This window comes from Trichechus manatus, unplaced genomic scaffold (genome assembly GCF_000243295.1).
Source record: "Trichechus manatus latirostris isolate Lorelei unplaced genomic scaffold, TriManLat1.0 scaffold00249, whole genome shotgun sequence".
Classification (NCBI taxonomy): domain Eukaryota; kingdom Metazoa; phylum Chordata; class Mammalia; order Sirenia; family Trichechidae; genus Trichechus; species Trichechus manatus.
In genome coordinates, this window is record NW_004444185.1 from 899,385 (window position 1) to 922,730 (window position 23,346).

General features: G+C 48.4%; 1 protein-coding gene across 3 annotated transcripts in view; it reads right to left on the reverse strand.

The window, feature by feature from the left end:
- Positions 1–3,161: 3,161 nt before the first annotated feature.
- The window catches only part of EIF4E2 (eukaryotic translation initiation factor 4E family member 2), a 29,344-nt gene continuing 9,159 nt past the window's right edge, over positions 3,162–23,346 (reverse strand). Inside the window, exons 4-8 of one of the 3 annotated variants that reach the window (XM_012559444.2) lie at positions 19,117–19,221; positions 17,547–17,699; positions 17,318–17,454; positions 10,710–10,788; positions 3,162–4,887 (exon numbers count right to left, since the gene is read on the reverse strand). In XM_012559444.2, coding sequence (XP_012414898.1) covers positions 10,743–10,788; positions 17,318–17,454; positions 17,547–17,699; positions 19,117–19,221 — 441 coding nt within the window. In that variant the 3' untranslated portion in view covers positions 3,162–4,887; positions 10,710–10,742. Of the gene's footprint in view, positions 4,888–10,709; positions 10,789–15,346; positions 15,613–17,317; positions 17,455–17,546; positions 17,700–19,116; positions 19,222–23,346 lie in introns of those variants that run through there. The other 2 variants (XM_023724492.1, XM_004389487.2) reach the window with 2 other exon arrangements.

Consider the following 23,346-nt stretch of genomic DNA (forward strand, 5'->3'; position numbering starts at 1 on the left):
TTTTTGGAGAATAAGATTGTACACCTGGAAACTTCAAGCGAATCACGTGAGAAACTCCTGCAAACGGAAGAATCTATTAACCACCAAAATCCATGCGCAGCATGAAGAAGGTGTTTTGTAAATCCACTTTTGGCAGACGAATTGTGGGCAGCCAGTATCGGCCATGCCTGCGCCAAGCCAGGCCTGCTCAGGGACAAGGGGGTCGTGGCCTCTGCCATCATGGAGCCACCCAGCAGGAGGGACAGACAAGGCGACCAGCAGACACAGTCTCAGGTCCCTAGTGCTGTGGGACCAGGAGGGCTCTCCAGAAGAGACACAATGTGAAGGGGCAGGGGTTGGTAGGTGAAGAGAAGACAAGGCATTATCAGGAGATGAGCTGAGCCAGAGCAGGAAGAGCGGCGAGGGTAGCTTTGGGAAAGCCGGGGACCCGGCCATTCCATGAACTGTGGGCAGTCCTTCAGCAGCGCCAGGCTCAGTGAAGCGATACTCCCCAACAGGGCATGGGGACGGGCAGGTGGGAGAAGGAGCAGCAGGAGCACAGACAGCAGATGAGGGCAGCTGCTGGGGCTCCAGATTGTCCAAGGAGGCCAGGGCCTACACCGAGGGGCAGGAGGGATGGGGGAGGGCGGCTCCCTCCAGGGCAGTGGTCTCAACCTTGGCTGCCAGCCAAAGCCACCTCAGGAGATTCCAAGACCACAGAGGTACTGCTCCAAGGGGAGGAGAGACATCTCTCCACCAGGGCCTATCAGCAGAAGGGAGCGGCCCCCACCCTTTGTGAAGGGTCTTGGAAGTCAAAGTGGTAAAGTGGAATCTGGGTCAGCGGACAGAGGCTGTGCCTGGCATGGGTGGGTGTGTCCTGGGGTAAACTGAAGTGTAATTAGTCCAGCAATGGGGCTTGGACGAGTGGCCAGGACTGTGGGCCTACTAGCCACAGAGAGCCAGAGAGCAGGGCAAACAGGCCTGAGGAAACAGCTCGGGAAGGGGAGACCAGATCCCTGAGGTCCTAGCCTTGGCGGGGCTCTCACTGTTTAACTAGTGCCTTGAGCATTGTGCTCTTTTTAAGAACTATCTGTATGGGATCAAACTGACAACAGCAACTTGAAAGGGTAGATAGGAGACTTATGCGGCAGAGCTCGTGTTAATGGGGGAGGAGTAATTTGGAAAAAGAGGGTGAGAATGACTGCACAACTTAAAAAATGTAATCGATGTCATTGAATCGTACATGTAGAAATTGTGGTGTATATTCCACTGCGTATAGTCTCAGCAACAAAAAATAAAATTCAGTTAAAAAATTCACATTCGTGTAGAAGGGTGTCTGTAGACGCTGAGCAGCTAAGGGGTGAACTGTACCAGTTATTAAGCTATTGTCTCTCAGCTTCACACCCACTCTTTATAACCTTCCTTTGTGATCCTGGGGCTGGAACTCTGCAAACATCTCTGCTTTGCCAGCTGGCATCCTGTTGGATTTTTCAAATGGGGGCACTTGAGGGAAGCTTCAAAGCTGGAGGAAGAAGAAAGGGCTCGTTCCTTCCTGTTCCCACCAGCATTACTTTGGCATCATTTCTTCACCCTGCAGTAGCTTGTTCTCATACCAACACTCTCCAAAGCAGCTTCACTATCCCCTCAGACACCAGCACCCATCCAGAGAGGTAGTTCTTCCTGTAGCTTGATTCTGGTGTTTTCTTTTTGCCTTTTCAGTTACTGAGTTAACAATTCTTTATACTGTAAAATAATTCATACGGCTTATCTCCTGTTTGGACCATGACTGATACGCACAGACAGGAAATTTCTATTAAAACTGAGTCTCAAGATGGTATTATTGTTTTAAATCCTTTTTCAATGAGAACTGAGGCTCTGTAAAGTGTTCTTCTCCATTGGTATTTCACATGGGACTGGTCATAAGCACGCCCCATCTGTCGTCCATCTTCAGACTAAGCTACTCAGTCTAAATAAAATGCTCCGATCTTAGGCCTGGAATGATTTACTTCAGAATCAAATTCTCTTTCAATTCCAGTATTCGTTACCCCAGGTTGAGAAGAGTTAAAATTAACAACTATACTTTGGTATTAAAATTGTGTTTTGACAAGAGCTAATATCAGTGAGGGAGTATTTTCAGAATAAGTTCATGTCAATGATACTGGCATTATCTGGACTATTCCACACATTTTGTTCTGGAATACACTTAAAACAGAGACCCATACGCTGAAGGGCAGGATGAGCAGCCACGAGCCCCCGGCACCCCATCTCCCTTGTATAAAGAGCCCACACGCTGGTTCTCACGGACAGTTTCTATTTATTACCGCAGTAGACAACTGCTCAGAAAGTGCAACACTGACCACTCGGCACAGCCTTCGCTCCTTCTCCACGGCGAACTGGGGAGATTCGTTCTTGGAGCGTCGTGGACCACAAGCTTTTCTCTGGGTGGGAAATTACTGCCACTGCCAGTGTCACAGGGAAAACACACACACACACGCACGCACGCACGCACGAATAGAAAGATGAGAAGAGTAGTGGAGAGGAGTAGGGGGCAATTTCAATGGGAAAGCCCAGCAAAAGGGTCATGGGAAAATAGCCCTGACGGAGCAAAGTGGAGACGGACTCCCCATCCGCCAGCGGCACCCTCACTTGCCTATTAGGTTGGCCCCGTAGGCCTTTTCCCCTTTGTCTCCAAAACGGGGGGCCTATGACCATAACTGTGCCATATCTCAGCATAACAGAGGCCCACGGAGTCAAAATAAATGAAAAGACCTCTCCAGCTAGTTTGGGAAAATGGGTGGTTTGGGTAAGCTGACTATTCAATCTCCCATGAGAAGTGGTTGGGCAGAGTATCTGGGAGGACACTGGGGTGAGATGCTGCCTGCAGGGCTGAGCCACTGTTCTAGCCAACACAGGGTCTGTGTATGTGATGGGGAAAGACAACTTCCAAATTACAGCACTGGGAAAGAGGAAGGGAACACATAGCAGCTCCAGAAAACGTAGGACTCAAAAACCTGAACAAACGCAACAAAAAGCAAACTATGGACAATACAGCAAACCACAGAACCTGACAAAACCCTCACTCACGGACACATACACACCCACACCCACACACCCCACCCCACACACAGAGTCAGGTAGACGGCCAGAAGAGGGCAAACCCAAATGTTTGCTCTCTTTGGAAATTTCATGGCAAATCTGAGTTTAGGCAAACGTGAAGGCCTCGCTGGGGTCTAAACAAATCTTGGGAGGCTGCCTTTGCTTCCCGTTTTAGCCAATGTTGCTCCTATATTTGCCTAAGCCCTTCATAATTGTCTGGACACCAAAATTCATTCTTTGTATTCCAGGAGTCTAAATCACTGCGAGATCTTCCTAGCCAACCTAACTTCACCTGTAGTGGAAGCACCTCCCTTTTGGCCCCTGTACTCCCCTATTCTTTTAGGAAAAGCATCTCCAAAACAGTGGCAGCTAGAGGGTGTTCAGGAGCTGGAAAGTAGGAAGAGAGTAATATAAATACAGTAAGGAAAGAAATGCTTATTACTCTCATATGATTTCACTGAGACCAGGTGGCTAAGGAGCCCCCTAGCCATCAAGGATATGTTTTAAAGACAGGCCTTAATTTAAGGTACTGCAATCTTTGCTCACAAGAGCCAAGTAAGACAGTGCTACTTGGAGGTTGCTGCCGGACTCCTCCTTGTGACTTCTCTGAATCCTAGCTACTCTGCTGGCCTGACTTCAGTCCTGGAACCAGATCAGCCAGCTTCTCTGAGTGACGGGCCATTCCTAAAGCACGCCTGCAGCAGCCTTCAAGAGGTGCCTGTCCAGACATCAGAGGTCAGCATACACTGCCAACATACATACAGGCGATAAAACAGAGCAGGCTTCCCAACCACTGCAGACAGGCGCCGCCATGCATACAAGGCCATCCATCCAGGTCACCTTTTCTCCAATGTCCCAGTTTCTGGACCAGGATTTATCATGGTAAGCGCGAACACACTTGGAACAGCCACTTCACTTCCCTTTCTCAACACGAGGCATGCAAGAGCCCAGAGACGGGCCTGACCCCAGGCCCTGCTCGCGTGGGAAAACGATTGCAGTCGTTGCCCTCTGCTCCAAATCCTCCACTGGGAACGTATATCATCACCTAAATCAAATTGGGTTCTGTGCCAGTTTCATTTAATGAGGCATACCTTCTAAGCTGCCTCAGTGAACCCAGTGTGGCCCACTGGATTAAAATTCTAAGTGCGGCAGTGCCTATGAAGGAAGGAGAGAGTGCCACAGGCGGGAAGACTGGAGGGCATAAGGCAGGAGACAACACAAAATCCTGGACAGCCAGCACACCAGTGACACGTGTTCAGAAAGTGGCAGGGCTGGGGGAGAGGGGAGAGAAAGAAACAAAATGTCCGAATAATTTAATGGTAGAGCTACGAGAGAGCATTTACAGCTATTCCGGACTCTCCAACAAAAAGCTTTTCCTGGGTGCACAGACATTCCTAATACTGGTAAGTCTCAGTGACAGCGCTGGCGCACACGCGGGGTCACGACCCCTCGCACAGTATGAAAGCACAGAAGGCCTGGCAGCGTCTGGACAGCATACAGCAAATGAAAGGCTGGACTCCCCCCACGATCCCCATTAAAAAACCAAGTGTGTCTATTACAAAGTCGCGTTTTCCGTTTCTCCACTGTATAAAGTCAGCGATGCTGGAGGCGTCTAGTGGAATCCCTCCTCCAGGAGTGAGTGCAAAACGGGAGCCCACGGCTCAGGCCGTCCCTTCAGGGAACAGATGGGAGGACTGGCCGGAGACCTCTCATCCGTTGCGGACACACGCACACACACACACAGAAAAGGATTATTGCCAGCTTGTGTACTTTCACAATGTGATTTTTGTATTTCGAAAGCTTGAATTGTCCCTGAAAGAAAAAAATGGGAGAAAATGGAGCATTTAATACACAGGTCATCTCCATACAACCACACATACACAAGGCTCGAGGGCCCCATGACACACCCCAGCATTTTCCCTCCTTTCTAATCTAGTGTCAAAACAGCAACCTGCTCCCCAAGTCCCTTCAACAGCAAAAGATCAGAAGCAACCCAAATGCAAATTGATAGGGGACTGGTTAGATATTAAGGCTATGGCACATTCAGACAATGTGACACTATGCGGCTTAAAAACAATTCATAAAAATAAAAATGAAAAAGCTCTCTATCAACATAGAAAGAGCTGCAAAACATACTGGTAAGTTAAAGACAGTGTGCGTATATAGTCAGCTACCTTGTGTGTAAGTGGAGGAAGGGGATAAGGTTTTATGTTCACATTTGTTCATATATACATGAAGAAACGTAAGAATACACAACCAACCAACACCAGTGGTTACCAGGAGCGACGGGGGCGGGGAGGCAAAGTGGAAACTACGCAGATGGAGTAAAAGCTGGAGTAAAAGCGTGGGAGACATTTTAACACACATGCTTAAAATTTTTTTTTTAACCATTTGATTGTGTTACCTATTCAAAACAACCAATTAACCAATCCAACATAAACACTTAACTTAGCTGCTTACAAAAGGAGAGGATATTCTAGGTGAAATCTGGGGACCCTTTTCACTTTGGAAACTGGGCTATAATTCTTGAAAGAGAAGGGTGTGTGCGCATGTGTGTGCTGGGCAGGGTTGGGGACTGACTGTAAACAGTGTTCCCTTTGTTGCCTTCTACTGGGTGCAGACAGGTTTGACCGTCCAATAGTAAGCTCTCCTGGTCACATTAAAAAGCCGATGGCTTTGTGGCTAATTGTCTCCATGAACAAATGCCTCCTTTGCCATGAGACGAGAACTGGATGGTGCCTGGCTACCATTACTGAACATTCTGATCAAATATTCTATAGAAGAATCCTGATGGAAAGAGGGAAAATGTAAAACAGAATTTCAAATTCTCATGGAATCCAGACTTTATGGAGCTATGGAGGCTGGATGAACTCTCGAAACTACTGTCCTGAGATAATCTTTTAACCTTAAACCAAAAATAACCCCTCAAGTCTTCCTAAAACCAAACAATAGTTTAGTTTAATTAGTAACAAATGTCTGCCTGGAGCATTGTGCTCTTTTAAGAGCCATTTATATGGGATGAAACTGATAGGGTGTGGTGAGATTATGTTACCGGGAACAACTCAGAAAAGGAGGGTGCGAATGGCGACACAACTTGAAAGGACGTCATCAGTGTCGCTGAGCTGTACATGTAGAAACTGCTGGATTGGTATGTTTTGCTGCGTATACTCTCAAAAAAAATAAATTTAAAAAACAAACGAACAAAACCCTGTGGGGCACAGTTCTACTCTGACACACAAGGGGTCACCATGAGTCAGAGCTGACTGGACAGGCAAAAAAACAAAAGAAAACCAATGACTTCTTAGTGGTTTGCATCCCACATGAACCTCAAATCCCAGGGCTGGATGGCGCGTTAAAGATCGCCTAGTCTATTGCACTAGCCGGGAGCTAAGACTTAAATTTGCCTGAAAATTTTGAAGCAGAACTTCTCATTAACCTGGATGCTGGAATCATTATTCATTTTCATTTTAAAAGGACATTTTAGAAACTCTGGCTTTAACTGACCTACCTTAAAACTGCTACAAATGACTGGGCATACGGCAAACGGTCCTGAGTAAATAACTACTGACGACAGACCATGCTCGGCCCAGCCAAACAGCAGTGTCCTCCTGCTACCGCTAGCAGGTTCTCCTCCCCAACAGGGGCGAGCTGACAGAACGATAGCCCCGCTCACGGAGTAAATGGCTGTCCACAGGCACACTGGGAGGCTCTCGGACACTGTGCAGGTGAACTCGGGCTTGGGAAGGAAATGGATTTATCTCAAAAGCTCACTGGCATTTTCCTAACTGGCATTCCTAACCATGGGCTCAGTTGTCAATGGCTACCGGGCACGTCCTACCATTCCCATCAGAGGGGCTGAGGGCAGAACAGAGAGATGGGGTGACTGAATGGGGTGACTGTCTTTTTTTTTTTTTTTAAGGCCAACACTATAAGTAACTCTTTCGAAAGGACAGATCCCTCTGAGGTGCTGTACACTCTGAGTAGCCACCAAAGGAGGAGAAGGAACTTATCTGCTTACAAAGCAGAGGAAGCAGGTATAACTGACGTGTGTGTAACGGCTAGCCCCCATGGGGACGATGTACTGTTCTATTGAGCCTGCATCCCAGAAGACACTCTACCCTGCGTCCCTCTAAGAAAAAGTGATGACGAAAGGTCGGACCTTTGCTCAGCTCCACCTGTAGCCCCATACAGCAACTGGCTAAGAAAAGTGAAGAGGAAGGCGGGTATGGAAGGTGGAACCAGACTTTTCTGCCAACTGAGTGAGTTCTCTATCTTGGAGCACGGGGGAGGGTAGGCAAGTATCTGATTCAGCCCTTTCAGCTGTTCAGTGATGGAAAGAAGGGAATTTTCGGGGCAGGTCATCACCAGAAGCAAGTTGTCTTATCTTTTGGAAGAATTCTGGGCCTGTGCTGGGGGTAGGCCCAACACAGAAAATTCTCCTCTCTTTGACAGGAAAATGAAGAGCTCTAGAACACTATCTCATCTAGGTATTTAATGTTTACCCCTATTAGCACAGATCCCTTTGTGGTCAGACAATCTAACAAGTCACAGTTTGTCATGGTTTGAATTATGTCCCCCAAAAAATGTGTGTATCAATTTGGCTAGGCCATGATTCCTGGTACTGTGTGATTTTCCTGTATGTTGTAAACCTGCCTCTGTATGATGTTAATGAGGGAGGATGGGTGGCAGTTGTGTTAGTAAGGCAGGACCTGATCTGCAAGACTGGATTGTGTCCTGAGGCAATCTCTTGAGATATAAGACAGAAGTAAGCAGTGAGACAGGGGGACCTCATACCATCAAGGAAGCAGTGCTGGGAGCAGAGCGCGTCCTTTGGACCGGGGTCCCTGCGCAGAGAAGCTCCTAGTCCGGGGGAACACTGATGAGAAGGCCGAGAGAGAGAAAGCCTTCCCCTGGAGCTGACACCCTGAATTTGGACTTTTAGCCTGCTTTGACTGTGAGGAAATAAACTTCTCTTCGTTAAAACCATCCACTTGTGGTGTTTCTGTTATAGCAGCACTAGATGACTGAGACACAGCTGTTCTAATGTCCCTTTGCAAAATGGAAGAGTAGAGGGAGCAGAAGAGCCCGGAGACTCCGCTGAAGTCTGCCAGTTTGGGGGGCACGACACACTCCCGACAAGGACAGGCTGCAGCAGGCTGGTGGCATGGGGTCCTCTGGATTTGGTCCAGCCTTTCTACAGAAAGTGGGTTGAGAACAGCTCGATACCATCAAGTCTGAGGAATCTCTTCACCCCCACCACCTGGGCACGAACCTTCGACCCTGCCCCTCACTCCAGGCTGCAGTATGCAGAGACCCAGGGACAGGGAAGGAGGAATGGGGACAGCAGGCAGAGGCCACAGGCTGATACTGCTGTTAAAAGACGGGATCTTGTTCTTTTAAAAGCAAACTAAAATTCAGAAAATCCAGGGTGACTTCTGAAAGCTAGCCCCCTTGCAGTGTGTGATGGCTGTGCCCAGGGTACTCAGTAGGACCCAGGGGCTGAGGCCCCAAAGGAAGCCACAGGAGGATTCTTTCTCTGCTGTTTTCCCTCTGTCCTGATGACGGGGCCTCAGAAACACCAGAGAGCCCGTCCAAACTGGCTTCCAACATCACATTCCCAGGTATCTTGGGGAAAACTGGTACCCAAATACTCTGGAACAGGTTTCTAATCTGCTCTGTCTCGAAACCATCTCTTCTAGGGAAATGGACAATAGGTTCAAACTCTGGAAACCATGAGCTAAGGCAGAAGTTAACTCCTGAGGTGAATGACAGAGGGGCAGCCGGTCACTCAAAGAATGCCCCCGCCCTCCTCTGAGCTACCCTCCACAGTGCAAGGCCCTGCAGGGGTCCCAGAGTGATTCCAGGTCCTCAAGTAAAAGCTGGGAGTTACCCAAGGTGGGAACCCCCCTGAGTGTCAGCTCTGAAGTGGCATTCACCCACCTGCCTACACATTTAAGGGCGCTGGAGCCTTCAGGGCACACTCTCTGGCTGCCAGCTGTCCACCCCCAGGCTGGTGCCAGCTTCCTCTTCTCTCCCTGCATGTTAAATACACCTGCAAATCCTTTCTAGGGACGGGGGGACGGGGGGACGGGGGCAAATTTCAACCTCTAATCTCCCACCGAGTGACCACTGACAACCTCACTCCCAAACCAAAGATCCTGCTCTCCACATGCCGGCCAGACTTGTAAAGTAACCAAAATCCTCTGCCAGCAGCGAACTGGGACTTGTACTGAAGCCCCAGTTAAAGAACAACACTTATTTGCAATGGAGGCCAAAGGAAATGGTCCTAAGATATTAGCTGCCTTGTTTAACAGCATAAAATATCAACTAAATTGAGGAGAAGCATTTGTGATTCTAAAAGAATTATTTAAATCAGAGTTTTTCTACCAAATTTCTTCATAGATCATGATCTACTTGGGCATGGGGGGAGAAGGCTGAAGGGTCAAAGGCTCCACAACGGCAGCTCAAACGTAAAAATGAGCTGGGTGTGCATCTTTCTAGAACACATCCTTCACTCAAGCAAGAAGTCAGCAGAGACGGGGCATGAAGTCCTCTTCAAGACTGTTGGAACGCTTCTGTTTGGACCCTGGCACCCTCTCAGATGTCCACGGCTGGGCTTCAAGCAGTGGAACCCCTGAAACGTGAGGTGCTCCCTTGGTCTGCCTCCTTGGCCGATATGGGTGGCACCCTGTGTGTGTGCAGGCACTAAGGGCTCCACAGAGCACTCAGACCCTGGCTGCCTGCACTGTCCCTCCAGGGCCATCCTCTCTGCTGGCCTGTCAGAGGGGGGCGGGTCTTCTGTTTTTGAAAACACCTCCTTTCCCTCCTGGAAAAGGGGAACTCTCAAACACCTACCTCAGTTGACAGCTCTGTTCCAGTTTCAGAAATACTCTATTTCTTAGAGATTGGGGTGGGGATGGGGGCAGTGGATGGTCAGGAATACGCTCCCACCTCATCTGTTTCATTCAGAATATATTTACCCAATTCCCTCTGCTAAAAAGACAGACATGGACTCGGAACCCTCTGAACTGAGATACAAATATCCTTCAAGTGTCTGCTCTCACTGACCCTACCTTGGAGATCCCTGAGCCTCGCCCCACCAGGAAAACGTGATGGTCCAGCTGCAGCACGGCCTGACACCAGGTCCCTTACACGGCTCTGAAATCTACCCCCAGGTGACTTTCAGGGCTGAAGCCCCGAGTTTACGTCCCTATTTCCTCAGCCTGACAACCACCACCAACCACGAATAAGAGACACCTCTCCCTCGCCCGCAGCTGGGCCTGTGGAGCAGCCCCGTGAGTCACAGGACAGCTTAAAATGGCCACGCCGGGCAAACGCAAAGCTCTGTGGCAGACGTCTAATCACGAAAGGCTGGCCTCAAAAGCCACCTGAGAGATCTTCTAGTCCATGTGGCCTCATTTTCCAGTGAGAAAACGGAGGTACGGTAAGGTCACGCAAGCCGGCTGGGAGAGCGCCGTGAGCTCCGGACTCAGGTTCTTCTCTGAATCTGCAGAGGGCTCAGTGTTGACAGAGGTCAGGCTGGGGTAAATGGGAAAAGGGTGCCCACCAGGGGAGGGGGTCCTATGGCTGAGAGGTATGGCACAGGGTTACAGAGAAGATAGACAAGGCCCTACCCTGAGTGTGAGAAACAGAGGGGGAGCGTCCGATCAGCGGCCGCTGCTGTTCACCAGGCCATGAAACTCCTCCCAGGCCCTGGCAAACCAGAGACAAAAAAACACAACAGCACATTCAGATCAAAAGCTTTTCAACAGAGAGAGCAGACACGATAACCCACACCCCGTTTCAGATATTCTCCAAGTAGGGCCCACAGGTACCTGGAAGCACAGCGGCTAAGGCTTTCCCCCTAGGCTGTCCTTCCCACAAGCAGGGAGTCGGCGCCCTCCAGGGCGGGCGGCACTTCTCCTGGCTCCTCCACTGGCCAGGGCTGGCCTTCCCTACTCCCCGAGGATGTGCAACTGCACTTGAACACCCCACTGCCACGAGGCTACGGGAAGCTAACAATGGCGGGGCTGAAGCTGTCATCCTGGAACACCTCCACTTTACTGTAGCAGAGGGCACCACGCCATTCCGCCTTGGGCCCAGGGGCAGGTGGTGGAAACCACCTTTCTTCATCAAGCCAACACAAGGGTAGAGGCCGCACCTAACAGCCTTAGGATGCCTACAGGTGCAATGAGGAAATCGTACCATTTTCTCTGCTTTTACATTCCCAACCTGCTAACTCTTCTAAACTCAGACCCCAGATCTCTATCAGGTTCCACCAACTATTATCTTAACATTCAAGCGGTATAGGTTATAGCAGTTCAAATTTTGCAGGGAACAAAGCTCGTCGCAACTTCCATGCTGATTAACTTAGTGTGTCAAGCTCTTAGAAACCAGGGTTAGAAAGAGATGAGGGTGGAGTCTCCCCGTGGTGCTCCAAGTAGAAGAGGTCCTCAGTGAGTGCTGGGCAAGCAACAGGAGAAAGCGAGACCCCCTAAACCTCCAGAGACTCTAACCCATCTCAAGTTTCCCAGAGGACCTAATTTCCTACCTTTTTGCCTTCGCCTCTTTTCAGCCCCATTAGGGACAACATGTCTGCTAAGTTCCCTGGGAATTAGACATAAAATGGGTCATTTGGTGCTTTTAAATCTAACGTTTCTCATTGTCTATTATTCCATTCTTGGTTAAAGGGATGATGTGGTACTCAAACATCCTGCATCACTCACTACAGGTTCAATACCATGGTCGCTAAAATATGTCATTACCAGGCCTTCTATGGGTAGTTTTTCTTTGTTTCCTTCAATGGGGAGGGATTAAATACGGAGACTCGGCCCAGGATATCCCCCCTTCGGACAGCAGCATTTCTGAGTTAATGAGCTGCCTCTGAGAACGAGAGGGCGATCTGCGGTTAGCGGTTTCTTCAGAGGATTACCAAAGCTGCTAATACACGCTAACTGAACTAAAGACGAGTGCCAGAACGCCAGACATGCACGCCAGTCTGCCAATTCAAACGCAAGCTCCACAGCAAACATCTGTTCCCCGGCCCCTTCTGGAGAGATGGTAATGTGCTGCATTTTGTGGGTTCAGGGGACTCCAGAAGGCAATTCCACTCTTTGCTCCAAATGAAGATAAGGGCAAAGCAAAATCTGCTGCTTGAGCAAGGACCCTCTCTCTACCAGGGAGATTTCAATTCTACTTCAAGCAACTGAGGTGTCAACAAGGAACCATATGGCCCCGTTGAAATGAAGAATCTGGGTTAATGTCCTCTCATGTATTCGGTGGAAATAAAATTATTGGCCATAGTCCTTGGTACGAAGAAAAAAATACCGGCTGCCGTCAAGTCAATCCCAACTCACAGTGACCCTATAGGACACAGTGGAACTGCCCCATAGGATTTGCAAGGAGCAGCTGGTGGATTTGAACTACTGATCTTTTGGTTAGCAGCTGAGCTCTTAACCACTGTGCCACAGGGCATAGTCACTCTTATTGTAAGAGGTCAACAGCTTGGCTACAGAGGCGAACCCACTGCCTAAAGTTAGGTGTGAATATTCTATTTCCACCTGGCATCCCAGGCATAGCAGGTAATATTAAAACTTTTTTCTTTTAAATTTAAAGAAAGAACACGTTAAATGCTAAAAGTGTTACACGACTGGAGTTTCTAAAAAACGAAAAAATTACTGAGATTAATGTAGCCTATTTGAACAGACTCAAATGACAGAATGACAAAGAGTCCTTTAAAGATCACTCTTGTCCCATCTCACTTACCAGAAAGCAAATTCTGAGAGCCCAGGATCTCCTTCCTGGGTGATTCTGTGCTCCCCTCTGCCCCCCGCCCCAAAGCTTGGCTCTCAGCCTTGCACTCAGCTGATGATTGTGAGGAGCGCAGTCCCCGGTCACCTGGGCTCTCTGCTTTCAACAGCAGTATGGAGAGGCGTTTCATAAATGCAAGGCTGACCAGCAACCTCGCTGGTGTGACCCAGTGCCACAGGCTATGATTCAGCCATGACAGGAGAAGGGGTGGGCTGCTCCTTGCCTGTGAAATTCAATGTTTAAATACAATAGAATCTGGATGTGGTAAAGGGCAGTCACCACCATGTGACCTCTAGAATATAGAACTAAAGAGAAATCGCCTACCCACCCCTTTCTCTGCAGAGCAGTCTGGTCAGCCTCCCCACATCGTGGCCCCATCTGCCCCATCTGCTCCTTTTCCATTCTAGCCCAGATGCACCAAGGGAATCACAGGGACTATTCCCAAAGGACTTTCCTCATAAGATACCTCTGTCTGATGTATCTCTGGGCCCACAGTTTGATCCTGGTGGTCCTAGGTCTCTGGGTTGCAAGTCCGGCTGGGTAGAGACACCTCCGCAGACCGGAGGAGACGGTGAGTCACCTGGTGCTTCCAAGGACCCAAACCTATGAAAATTCCACTGGGAACTGGCCTCCTGAAAGGCCTCAGGCACCTGAGCTAACACTCATTCAGTGTCCCATTTCTCCAGGGGCCCCGTTCACCTTGGAGGGGGACTGCTGGCAGTAAACAAGGGCAGAGGCCAGCAGGCAGGCACCGCTGGGCAGCAAAGCCAGACTCGAAGGAGAGGGACGCTCGTCACCCAGTTTGGGTAGCAGTACATCCCTCTCAGCTCACCAAGGCCTGCGGCAGGAAAAGGCCACAGCAGTGTGATCAGGGGGAGGGTGGGAAAGCCAGCTGCACAAGGACACTGGAAACGGGATCAAAACATAAGAGTGGAGGCAAGAACACCTGACTGAAAAATCTAAGCCACTCCTGAAAACGTTCTTCTCATCATTTCCAGCAGCCCTAACCGCCACTACTTGGGGGAGAACAAATAATGGTTGGCTCTTTCTTCCTTCATTTTCCTTGGAATTCTCAAGTCCCAGTAGCTGCTGTTCCTTGGCTCAAATGAAGCCCTACCTGGGGAAGAGCCACAAGGAACAGACGGTACAGACCCAGCTGACTTCTGTCCTCATGCGGCAACAATCACAGGGTGGCCGGTCAGTTTGGTGCTTTCTGACAGACTCTCACTCTAGAAGGTGACCTCAAGCTCATCCCCAGGACTAGTAACAATATAGCGGACACTAAAGTCACTACGTGTAACATAATCATGGAAGGCAAGAGGGAGAGGGCCAGTGGAAGGTTAATTCTTTGACAAATGCTGAAAACATAGAGAAAGGGCCTTTCCATAGTCCAGCAAACCTCCCGTTTTCTAGGTACTTGGACCAATTTTAGGTATGCAATAAACAAAGCAGCAATGGCACAAACACCCCCAGAATGTTGAGCCCGAGGTGCCAGTCCCAATGTGTGTTCTGTGGGAGCCCAGGCCACGTGGAGCCTGGTGGAAAGTCAGGATGCTACATGGGCAGATGTCACTGCCCAAATGGGACAACCACGTTCTCTGATGCTTTCAGGCAGGCGGATTCTTCTTGTTTTTGGTGGTGGCTCCTAAGAAAAGTTAAAGGAACCTGAGGCTTGCTGCCACTTGGCACGCAGGCGAGGGGCCTACAGGCCAAGCCGCAGCACACGTAAGCCAAAGCCGTGGAGCATGCGAGAGGCCCGTATGTGCTCTGGTCAGATATCCCAGGAGCCAGTGCGCCCAGGATGAAGGCATCTCCCCTCCCAGATCCTGACGCACAACGCCGGGGCTGGGGAGGGAGGGAGGGAGGCAGGGGCCATGAGTCTGAGATCTGGCAAGCAAGGCTAGCACAAAGAGGAAGATGATTTGGCTCTGGAGGGAAAGCAGAGGGAGAAGGCTGGCAAAGAGCTTGTGGCCTGGGCAGCTTTGGCCCCAGTGAGAAAACCCTGTTAGCAGAAAGCAAGGAAGCTGGATACATACAGCCACACACAGGCAGAAGCAGGATTTTACCTCCAAGCAAGAGATTTCTCTGAAGTAAAGGCAAGCAGAAAAGTCAGCGAAGCAAAGGCAAGGGTCCCCCTTTCTAACTTGAACCAACTTTCAAGCTGAATCCTAAATCAGAAACCACCCTGTTCTGGTCATGAGCATGACTAGACAGGGGTGAAAATTCAAGGACCAGAAAACAGGGTCTCATTTTGAGAGCTAGACGTCACCTCATTATGTCAGACCTCAGCAGCTCTCGAACTAAATACCAAGGGACACTCTACAATGGGCTTATGGAAATCAGACTGCGCTCCCTGGATGGCCCTGCACGGAGAAGTCTGTGCTGTCCCTTCACGTGGTGGCAGTCAGTCTGAAAGGCCACTGCTTTGATGCACCATAAAGAGCAAGAGCATGAGACAAGCTAGTTTAGCACCATTTATTAAGTAAGCTCAGCAGTTGTTGTAGCTGCTGCATGTCAGCCTGTTCTTAAAACATCAAATGCTCTTCCAATTCCTCTCGTCCAGGACAGAAGGATCTTCCAGGTAGCACGCCAACCAAACAAGAGACTCCGACGGTGCCAGCTTCAGTGACGGTGCCATCCAGAAAGGGACAGGGTCACGGCACATTCACCCGCGTCTTCCAGAGGTTTTGAAAAAGGAGCCTTTGGGGGCCCAGCCTGCCTGGCATTCTAGTGGGAGTGCAAAAGGTTGGCACGTTGGGAGAGGAAAGAGGGAGACGCGAGGGCAAGTAGCATCTGGGTCCCCAGGAGGGCTTCCTGGTCCCTGGAGGGGAAGGGCTGGCATTCTAGAGGCAGCCCTCTGCTAAAGCAGGGCCAGAGGGCCAGTCTTTCCAGCAGACTCTGGCTCTCCTAGACTCCCTAAGGACTGGGACATAGGTTTCTACAAAGCTCAGGAAGAACTGCCTCAGGCTATGAGAAGGGGAGAACAGAGGAGAGGGCAAAGGTGATGAACAATACCTCTTTCCCTTTCCTACCCAGCTGAAGCCTTGCTTTTGGGAAGGGTGGCATTTGGGAACCTCAAAAATAAGAATCCTAGGAAAAAGAGGTGTGGCTCTCTCCAGCCTGGACCAAGTCTGGCTGGACGGCCGACACTACTTCTATCTCAGAACAAAGAGTAAGAAAAATCCATCTAGAGAAAAACAGTGCTAACACAGGGCTGCTAAGGCAAGCAACCGGGCCATGACTGGCTAATAACTGCTGGGAGCTACGACGAGTCACGCCTGGCCATCTGATTATGGACCAACTCCGGTGGCAGTGCTCCCAGTCAAAAACTGGCACTCAGCTGGTTAAGCCAGCCCCACCCATGACACTGTCTGAGAATGCACGGGAAAGGAGAGTCCCAACAGCCTGCCAGCAGAACCCAATCATTAGGCCTGTCGCTCGTCTTTAATAAGAATAACATAATGATAATGCTATTACCAGTGACGATGAGGACAATAAATTATCGGGCCCTGCAAGAGCGTTCTCCCTCTGAAGAACTTCAACCCATTACCAAGATTAAACTGGCCTCACAACACCCTGTCAAGTGAAGCATTATAGCCCCTCATTTTACAGATGGGGAAACCGAAGCAGAGCGGCTAAGAGACTTGCCCAAGGCACATACTGCTATGGGGTCAGAGGAGTGAACTAAAAGCCTGACTCCTAGCTGGCGAGCTCTCCCTGGAGCGCTGAGAAAACCTGCCTGCCATTCCCCACAACTAACAGTCAGCATCACCTCAACTCACTGGTGACATCAATCACTGAACGCACAAGCTTTGCCAGTGATTCTGCGTGTGTGTCTACAGCTCACTTCCTGGGTCCTGGTCAGAGGGCTAAGTGGATTTCCCCTTTGCCGTTCAAGCCTCCCGTCGACTATACTCCCCCAAACACTCTACTCTGCTTCCACTACAACTTCAGCTCTGCGCACAAGGAAACGGAGTCACTATTCCTAATGAGAAGTCAATTTCCCAGGACAAAGAAAACAGACTGAAGCTAGCAGGTTAAAAAGACATGCAAAAGTAGGGTGAGGAGACAGGTCTTTATAATTCAGTGAGATTATCTTAAAACACAGCGAGAAAGAGAAGAGCACTTTGTCTTTCATTCTAAGACAGTGGTTAGCGATTGAAAGACGAGACAGCCTGCATAAAGAAAGCAGCCCGGGCAGTGCAGCTGGGTGTCTGCAGAAGGCTCTCTCTGCTACAAAGGCCTGTGGTGTAGTGGGCAGGGAGCCTCGCTGACAAAGACCACTCCAAGTGGCTGGAAGCACTAGCGGCTAAGCTGGGCTGTCCCTTCTCCACCAGTCAGTCTCCTGTACAACCAAACTCCTCTGGGCCCAACTACGGACCTACTTCTGCTGAGCTTAGGGACACCCCCCCGGCCCCCCCACAACACATACTTGATGCTGTCGGTGTGGGTTTTGTATTCCATGATGGTGTTGGGAGGTAGGTTAAGCACTCGCCGAAGCGTATCCCGGATCCGGGCTGTGGTTGCTTGGTCGCTGGCTGTCTTATTCCATATTGAAATAATGTCCTCCTACGGGAGCAACAGAGATCATCAAAGCCAAGTGGAGGCAGCAGGAGGACAAAGACAATACAAGAAATGAGACTGGCCGTGGGGTGGCTTACCTGAAACCGCACAGAGACCACAGCCCCACAGATCTCCTCCCCAACCATGAACTGTTCCCCCAACATGGCCAGGATGAGATTCTCCCAACAACGGGATGCCAAGCCCTTCCGCAGCCGAATAATCCACTTGCCACCACTTTTATTTGCATCGTCCTGTAAAAAGAGAGAAAGCATTAAACTTAAACATGACCTCACAGCTCTTTTTCTTTTGCAGCTACCCAAAACCATTGCCACTGTGTTGATTCCAACTCATAGTGACCCAACAGGACAGAGCAGAACTGCCCCATAGGGCTTCCAAGGCTGTAATCTTTACGGAAGCAGAATGCCACATCTTTCTCCCATGGAGCAGCTGGTGCGTTCAAACCACCAACCTCTCAGTTAGCAGTTGAGTGCTTAACCACTGCACCACTAGGGCTCCTTCTTTTGCAGTTAAGGCAGTATTTTGCCTGCCAAGAATGACTAAGAAGTTTTGTCACTTTCCAACTACTCGATTTTACAGGAAAAATGGTACAGAGCAAGCAGGAGTAATGAGAGAAGAAACAGGAAAAAAATAAAGCAAACAAACAAAAAGGCAAGGATCCTTGCTACAAATCCTTTCCCCTAAAAGCCTAACCAGATCCTTTAAAAATAATCCTCTTTCCTCCAGAGCTACTCTAGGAATCAAAACAAAATGATGTCAGACTTCAAACACAGATCGCTCATTTGCTAAATGTGTACTGAGTGCCCCATGGACCAAGTGCACAGACGGGAAGCCACCACCTCACCCCAGAGCCAGTCTAGCAGAGGAGACAGACAAGAAAACTATTACAGCAATGCAGTGTGCCAAGTGCCGCTGGGCTGAGCTATGCACAGAATGTTACGCCGGGACCCTCTCAAGAGGAGGAAACATTCCAGCCGGGCCTGGAGGGCAACAGGTGAAGGGCCCTGCAGGTGCCGGAAGAACACATCTGCCCACAGACAATGACCTTGAGACAGGCTGCTGTAACCAGGAGGGCCCGGGTGCACAAGACGACATGGAGACAATGGGGATGAGGCTTGGAAGGCAGATGAGGTGCAAGACCAGGCGAGCAAGAGGAGCTGGGTAGGATTTTTAACTGGGGTGGGGGGAATTGATCAGATTTATCGTCTAGAAAAATGCCCTTGCGTCAGGATAGAAGACAGATGACACCAGAACACAACCAACTACTGGCTCTGCGGAGACATCAGAGAGCTCAGCTCTGGGTCTCCAGGTACTGCCTGTAAGCTTATTTTTGACCCAATTACACTATGTAAAAATACTTTTCACATACTATAATTTTATACACGCACACAAACACTTCCATAGGAATAAGAGTAATTTTTTTAAATAACATCCTTTAATGTTGTTACAGTACCATATTAGCAATAAAACAATCTTTAAAAACTACCCAGCTCCAGCCCACAGAAACCAGCAACGGTGTCTCTCCCTGGAGGGCCTGGTTCCAAGGATGCACTGAAGAGAGAAGCAATTTTGAGCAAAGACTTTAAAATATTTAAAACAAAACCAAGAACACCTAGCCCAGACAAGCAATCAGAGGCCCTCGCTGCTCACCTCCCACATGGGCTTAATTCCTTCTTTGAAGAGATGGAAGTCACTGTGGCCTGTCAGGTCCCCGGGACGTACCATGTGGCTGTAAAACCGCCAGAACTGCTCCACCTGCAGAGAGAAGACCCCAGAGTATAAAAGATGTGTCTTTCCTTTTTCACTGCATGCAGCCAGAGATTTATTTAAAAGGACGTAACATGAAAAGCCAAAAAACCCACTGCCGTCAAACTGAGTCCGACTCACAGTGACCCTCCAGGACAGAGGAGAATTGCCCCATAGGGTTTTCAAGGAGTAGACGGTGGATTCCGACTGCTGATCTTTTGATTGGCACCCGAACTCTTAACCACTGTGCTGCCAGGGCTCCCACAACATGGAAGACACTCTAAAACAGGCTATACTGCTCAGAGGCTTCATTTTCATTTGGGGGATCATGTGGGAAGGAAGGCATGTTAGAGGAAAGCGTATCCTACAGTTTGATAAAAGAAACTCTTCAGGTAAGAAAGCCCAGCCTCAGCCAAGAGCCTCAGCTGGCGAAGTCAGGCTGAAACGCACCCTCCCGCTGAAGCTGCCGGAGAATCAGCATAGGCTGACGCGGACCGGCTTCGCACAATGGGAACCCTTTGTCCTGAGGTACGTTAAGCTACGACGAACATTAAGTGCCACAGAGCCTCAGCCAGAATGTATCTTTTAGAACCAAATCACTTCCTGATCAAAGACTGTTTTACTGTAAAATACAGGATTAGCTAGAATGAAATACATTTTACTTCTGCTGAGTTACTGAGTACAAGGGGTAGAATCAACCACACACGCTACTCTATGCCATGACGCTCTTGCAAAGGCCAAGACAGTCCAAAATCAAACGGACCTTAGCCTCTCGTACTTGGGGTAAAGTCCCTCTTTCTTCCATAAAACAACTGTTTGTTTTTGCCCCTCCTTCTCAATCCTCTTGGAAAACCAGACTTAACATTTTTCTCTCAAATGTATGCGTATTTATACGCATCAGGCTAGTTCTGTTTCTCTCACTGTCTTGTTAAGAGATTATTTCCCTACTCCTTGGTAATTCACAGAGAGCACTGAATAAGTATGAGCAGTGAAGAGGCATGTTTTAGGGAAACAGGGAAACAGCCTAGAGAGAACCAGAAGCGCTAAGTGAACACACAGCAAGACGCCAGAGTGCTGCAGCTGAAAACAGGCGCCGAGGAGACGGAGGTTCAGGTCGTCCTTGTAGATCTCGGCAGCAAGTGGGCAGAGACAGACCTGACACTGTGTGAGCCTGTTTTCCTTCAGGTTCGCACAGAACAGGAACGGGTGAAACTTCTCACACGTTAAGGAGTCTGGAGTGAATCCCATTCGTAGAACTTGCATGCAGTGCTCTCATCCATACAGCAGTGCACACAGTGATGCAGAATACTGACCGGCCGCCCGTCCACAATGAGCAAGGAGCAACACCCTCTCCCACTCTAACACGGTTAAAAGAAACAGTGCACACGCCAGAAACAGTAGCTCACTGTGAGTTAAGAACTGGAGGGTGGCGGTGGAGAGAAAGTACACCAAACACCCTCAATTCCCCCACAAGAGGAATGAAGTAAGCTGCTTGAGAAACAATGAACTCTCAAAGATTTTTTCCTCCTTTTTCTTAGACAGTTTTGGTTTTCAAAAGTTCTAGTTGAAACCAAAGAATAAAGGAGGCAAGTAAGCCAGAGCCTGCATGGTATGATGGCTGAAAGAACACATGCAGAAAAGAGGGAGGGATGTTCAGACTCAGGACATGAGGGCAGAAAGGGCTTCAGAATCATCTCAAGTACCTTCTTCATTTTTAAACGAACTTTATGCATAAAGATAAACTTTACGCATAATCACTAACAAGGCCAAGGAAACAGTATTAGAGCAACTTGCCCCAGCCCACAGAGTCCAGCACCAGAAAAAATGAGTCTTGTGACTCCCGTCTACACTCTTTCCATTTCAACACACTACCTACCCCCTTAGTCACCCTGATTTCAACAACTTTTAAACATCAAATATGAGGATGAAGGGCCACAGGGAAATACTGCATTGGATTTGATCAAGTTTCACAATGTAATTATTTTTCTCCAAGGAATTTAATATCATGAGCCATTCCCTAATGACATAAATTACTTTAATATACAGTAATTTGTGTATAAGGGCTACTAACACAATAGCAGACTCCAAACACTCTGTCACACAGCCAGCAAGTACTGAGAAGTACTAACCTGAGATGCTGCTGCTGATAAATGCTACTCAACTCAACATACATACCGCAAGAAAACAAAACAAAAACTCTCCTTGCACACGTGTGGTAAGTTCATATATGCTTTTTTTCAAAGAGGGAAAGAACAATGCCAGAAATATTCCTAATTACCCCAGAATAATTGAACGGAATCTCTAATGAACACCTGCTCCCCAGGTCAGTTTCTGCTCCTATCCCCTGGTGTCTTACCAGTTGGTCACAACACAGTGGCTGCCATTTCACCTGTCATGTCCGGGTGTTCCCACGGGGCCAGCAATCAAAACTTTTGCAATCGATTCAGGAATGTTAGGAATGCATAGATAGTTTCAAAAGTTTACTGTTCCTTCTGCCAAGAATTCCTTTCTCTTCTTACCACCTGTTCAAATTTCTTAAATTGAACCTTAAACCCATCTCCTCCAAGGGGGCATTCTCCAAGTTGGAATTAATTCCTTTTTTCCTCTAAATTCTGAGCGATTGCTAGCCATGCCTTTCCTATAAAAGTCATAGAAATTCCTGGGTATGTCTTATTTCCCTGCCTAAAGGCAGGGCCTGTGTCTTCATTTTAAAACCTTGAATTCATTCAACAAACATTCCTTGACCTAAATATCCATCAGCAAATGAGCTATTTTTAATATTTAAAAAACCCTTGAATTTAACCAGTGATAAGGCAATACAGAACAATTCACACAAGATCTTTGCTTTTGGCTGAAACTGTATCAACTGGGCACTGCCAAGTTGTCAATCTCACATTAATCAAATGATCTGATTAAACATGCATAACTGCTAATAATAAGCTGAAAAATCCAGTCTGTCTGGCAGGCACCTATGTTCAAGCCTAAGGCTCATGGCAGGAAAGCCGTGGGACCCGGTGGCACGCGTTCTGGTGTGCTGGAGGAGTGAAAAAAGATGGGTTTTGGAATCTGACTTTTACAGCCTATCCACTGGAGTCTCAGTACTGCCCCGCCACTTCATCAAGGGCATCCTGACTGACTTCAGATTGCAGATTACACTCTTAACCCAAATGTCACTTTCCTCATTTGGAAAATATGGATAACATCACTGACCTCACAGGGCTATCATAATATCAAAGGAAATTACACAGATAAAGTGCTGTTACTGTGTCCTTCCTCTTCACTTACTGTAGTGTTTACCGTCTTATGATTCTTTTCCAGTTTTTGCATTTGAAACAGGACAAATACCCCAATAATTTCAAGAAAATGACAAATCCTGCATTTGATTCTGCCCAGAGATGGAACACACAGCACACAGAAGGTGCATGGAAATCTTTTTTGAATAAGGCTGACTTTAGTTGCAGACAACTTCTTGGGCACACTAACCTAGCCACCCGTGAGGAAGGCATGATGGAGCCTGGGCATGCTATGCTAACGGCACCCACAAAAACTATTAGAGTCTGCAGTTCTTTTCGAACACAAGAAAAAGATACTACTTTACGCATAATCACTAACATACCCAAAACCCTAATGGGAGGTTCTTTAATACAAAAGAAACTTTTGAACTTTACTCTTGATTTTACTATCAGGGTTCATGAGGGGAGACACCATATATTATAAAAGTTTGCATCCCCCACAGTACTTTGCATAGTAAGGACTCAATAAATATCTACTTAAAAGCAAAAACAACCCAAATTCATAAAAAGAATTATGTAAAATCTTGTGATTTATAGTATGTCTACTGTATTTTTAAAGCGTACCTGTACTTTTTTTTCTTAAGCACCTGTGTTTTTATATTGTCCCTTTTTGATCAATTCCATAATTTACATACTTTTTGATACCTATGTATGCTACCTGAAGGAGCCCTGGTGGCGCAGTGGTTAAGCGCTCAGCTGCTAACCAAAAGGTCAGCGGTTTGAACTCACCAGTGCCTCCACAGGAGAAAAGACTGGCAATCTGCTCCCATAAAGAGCGCAGCCCAGGAAACCCTATGGAGCAGTTCTACTCTGTCCTACAGGACCACTGTGAGTGGTAATC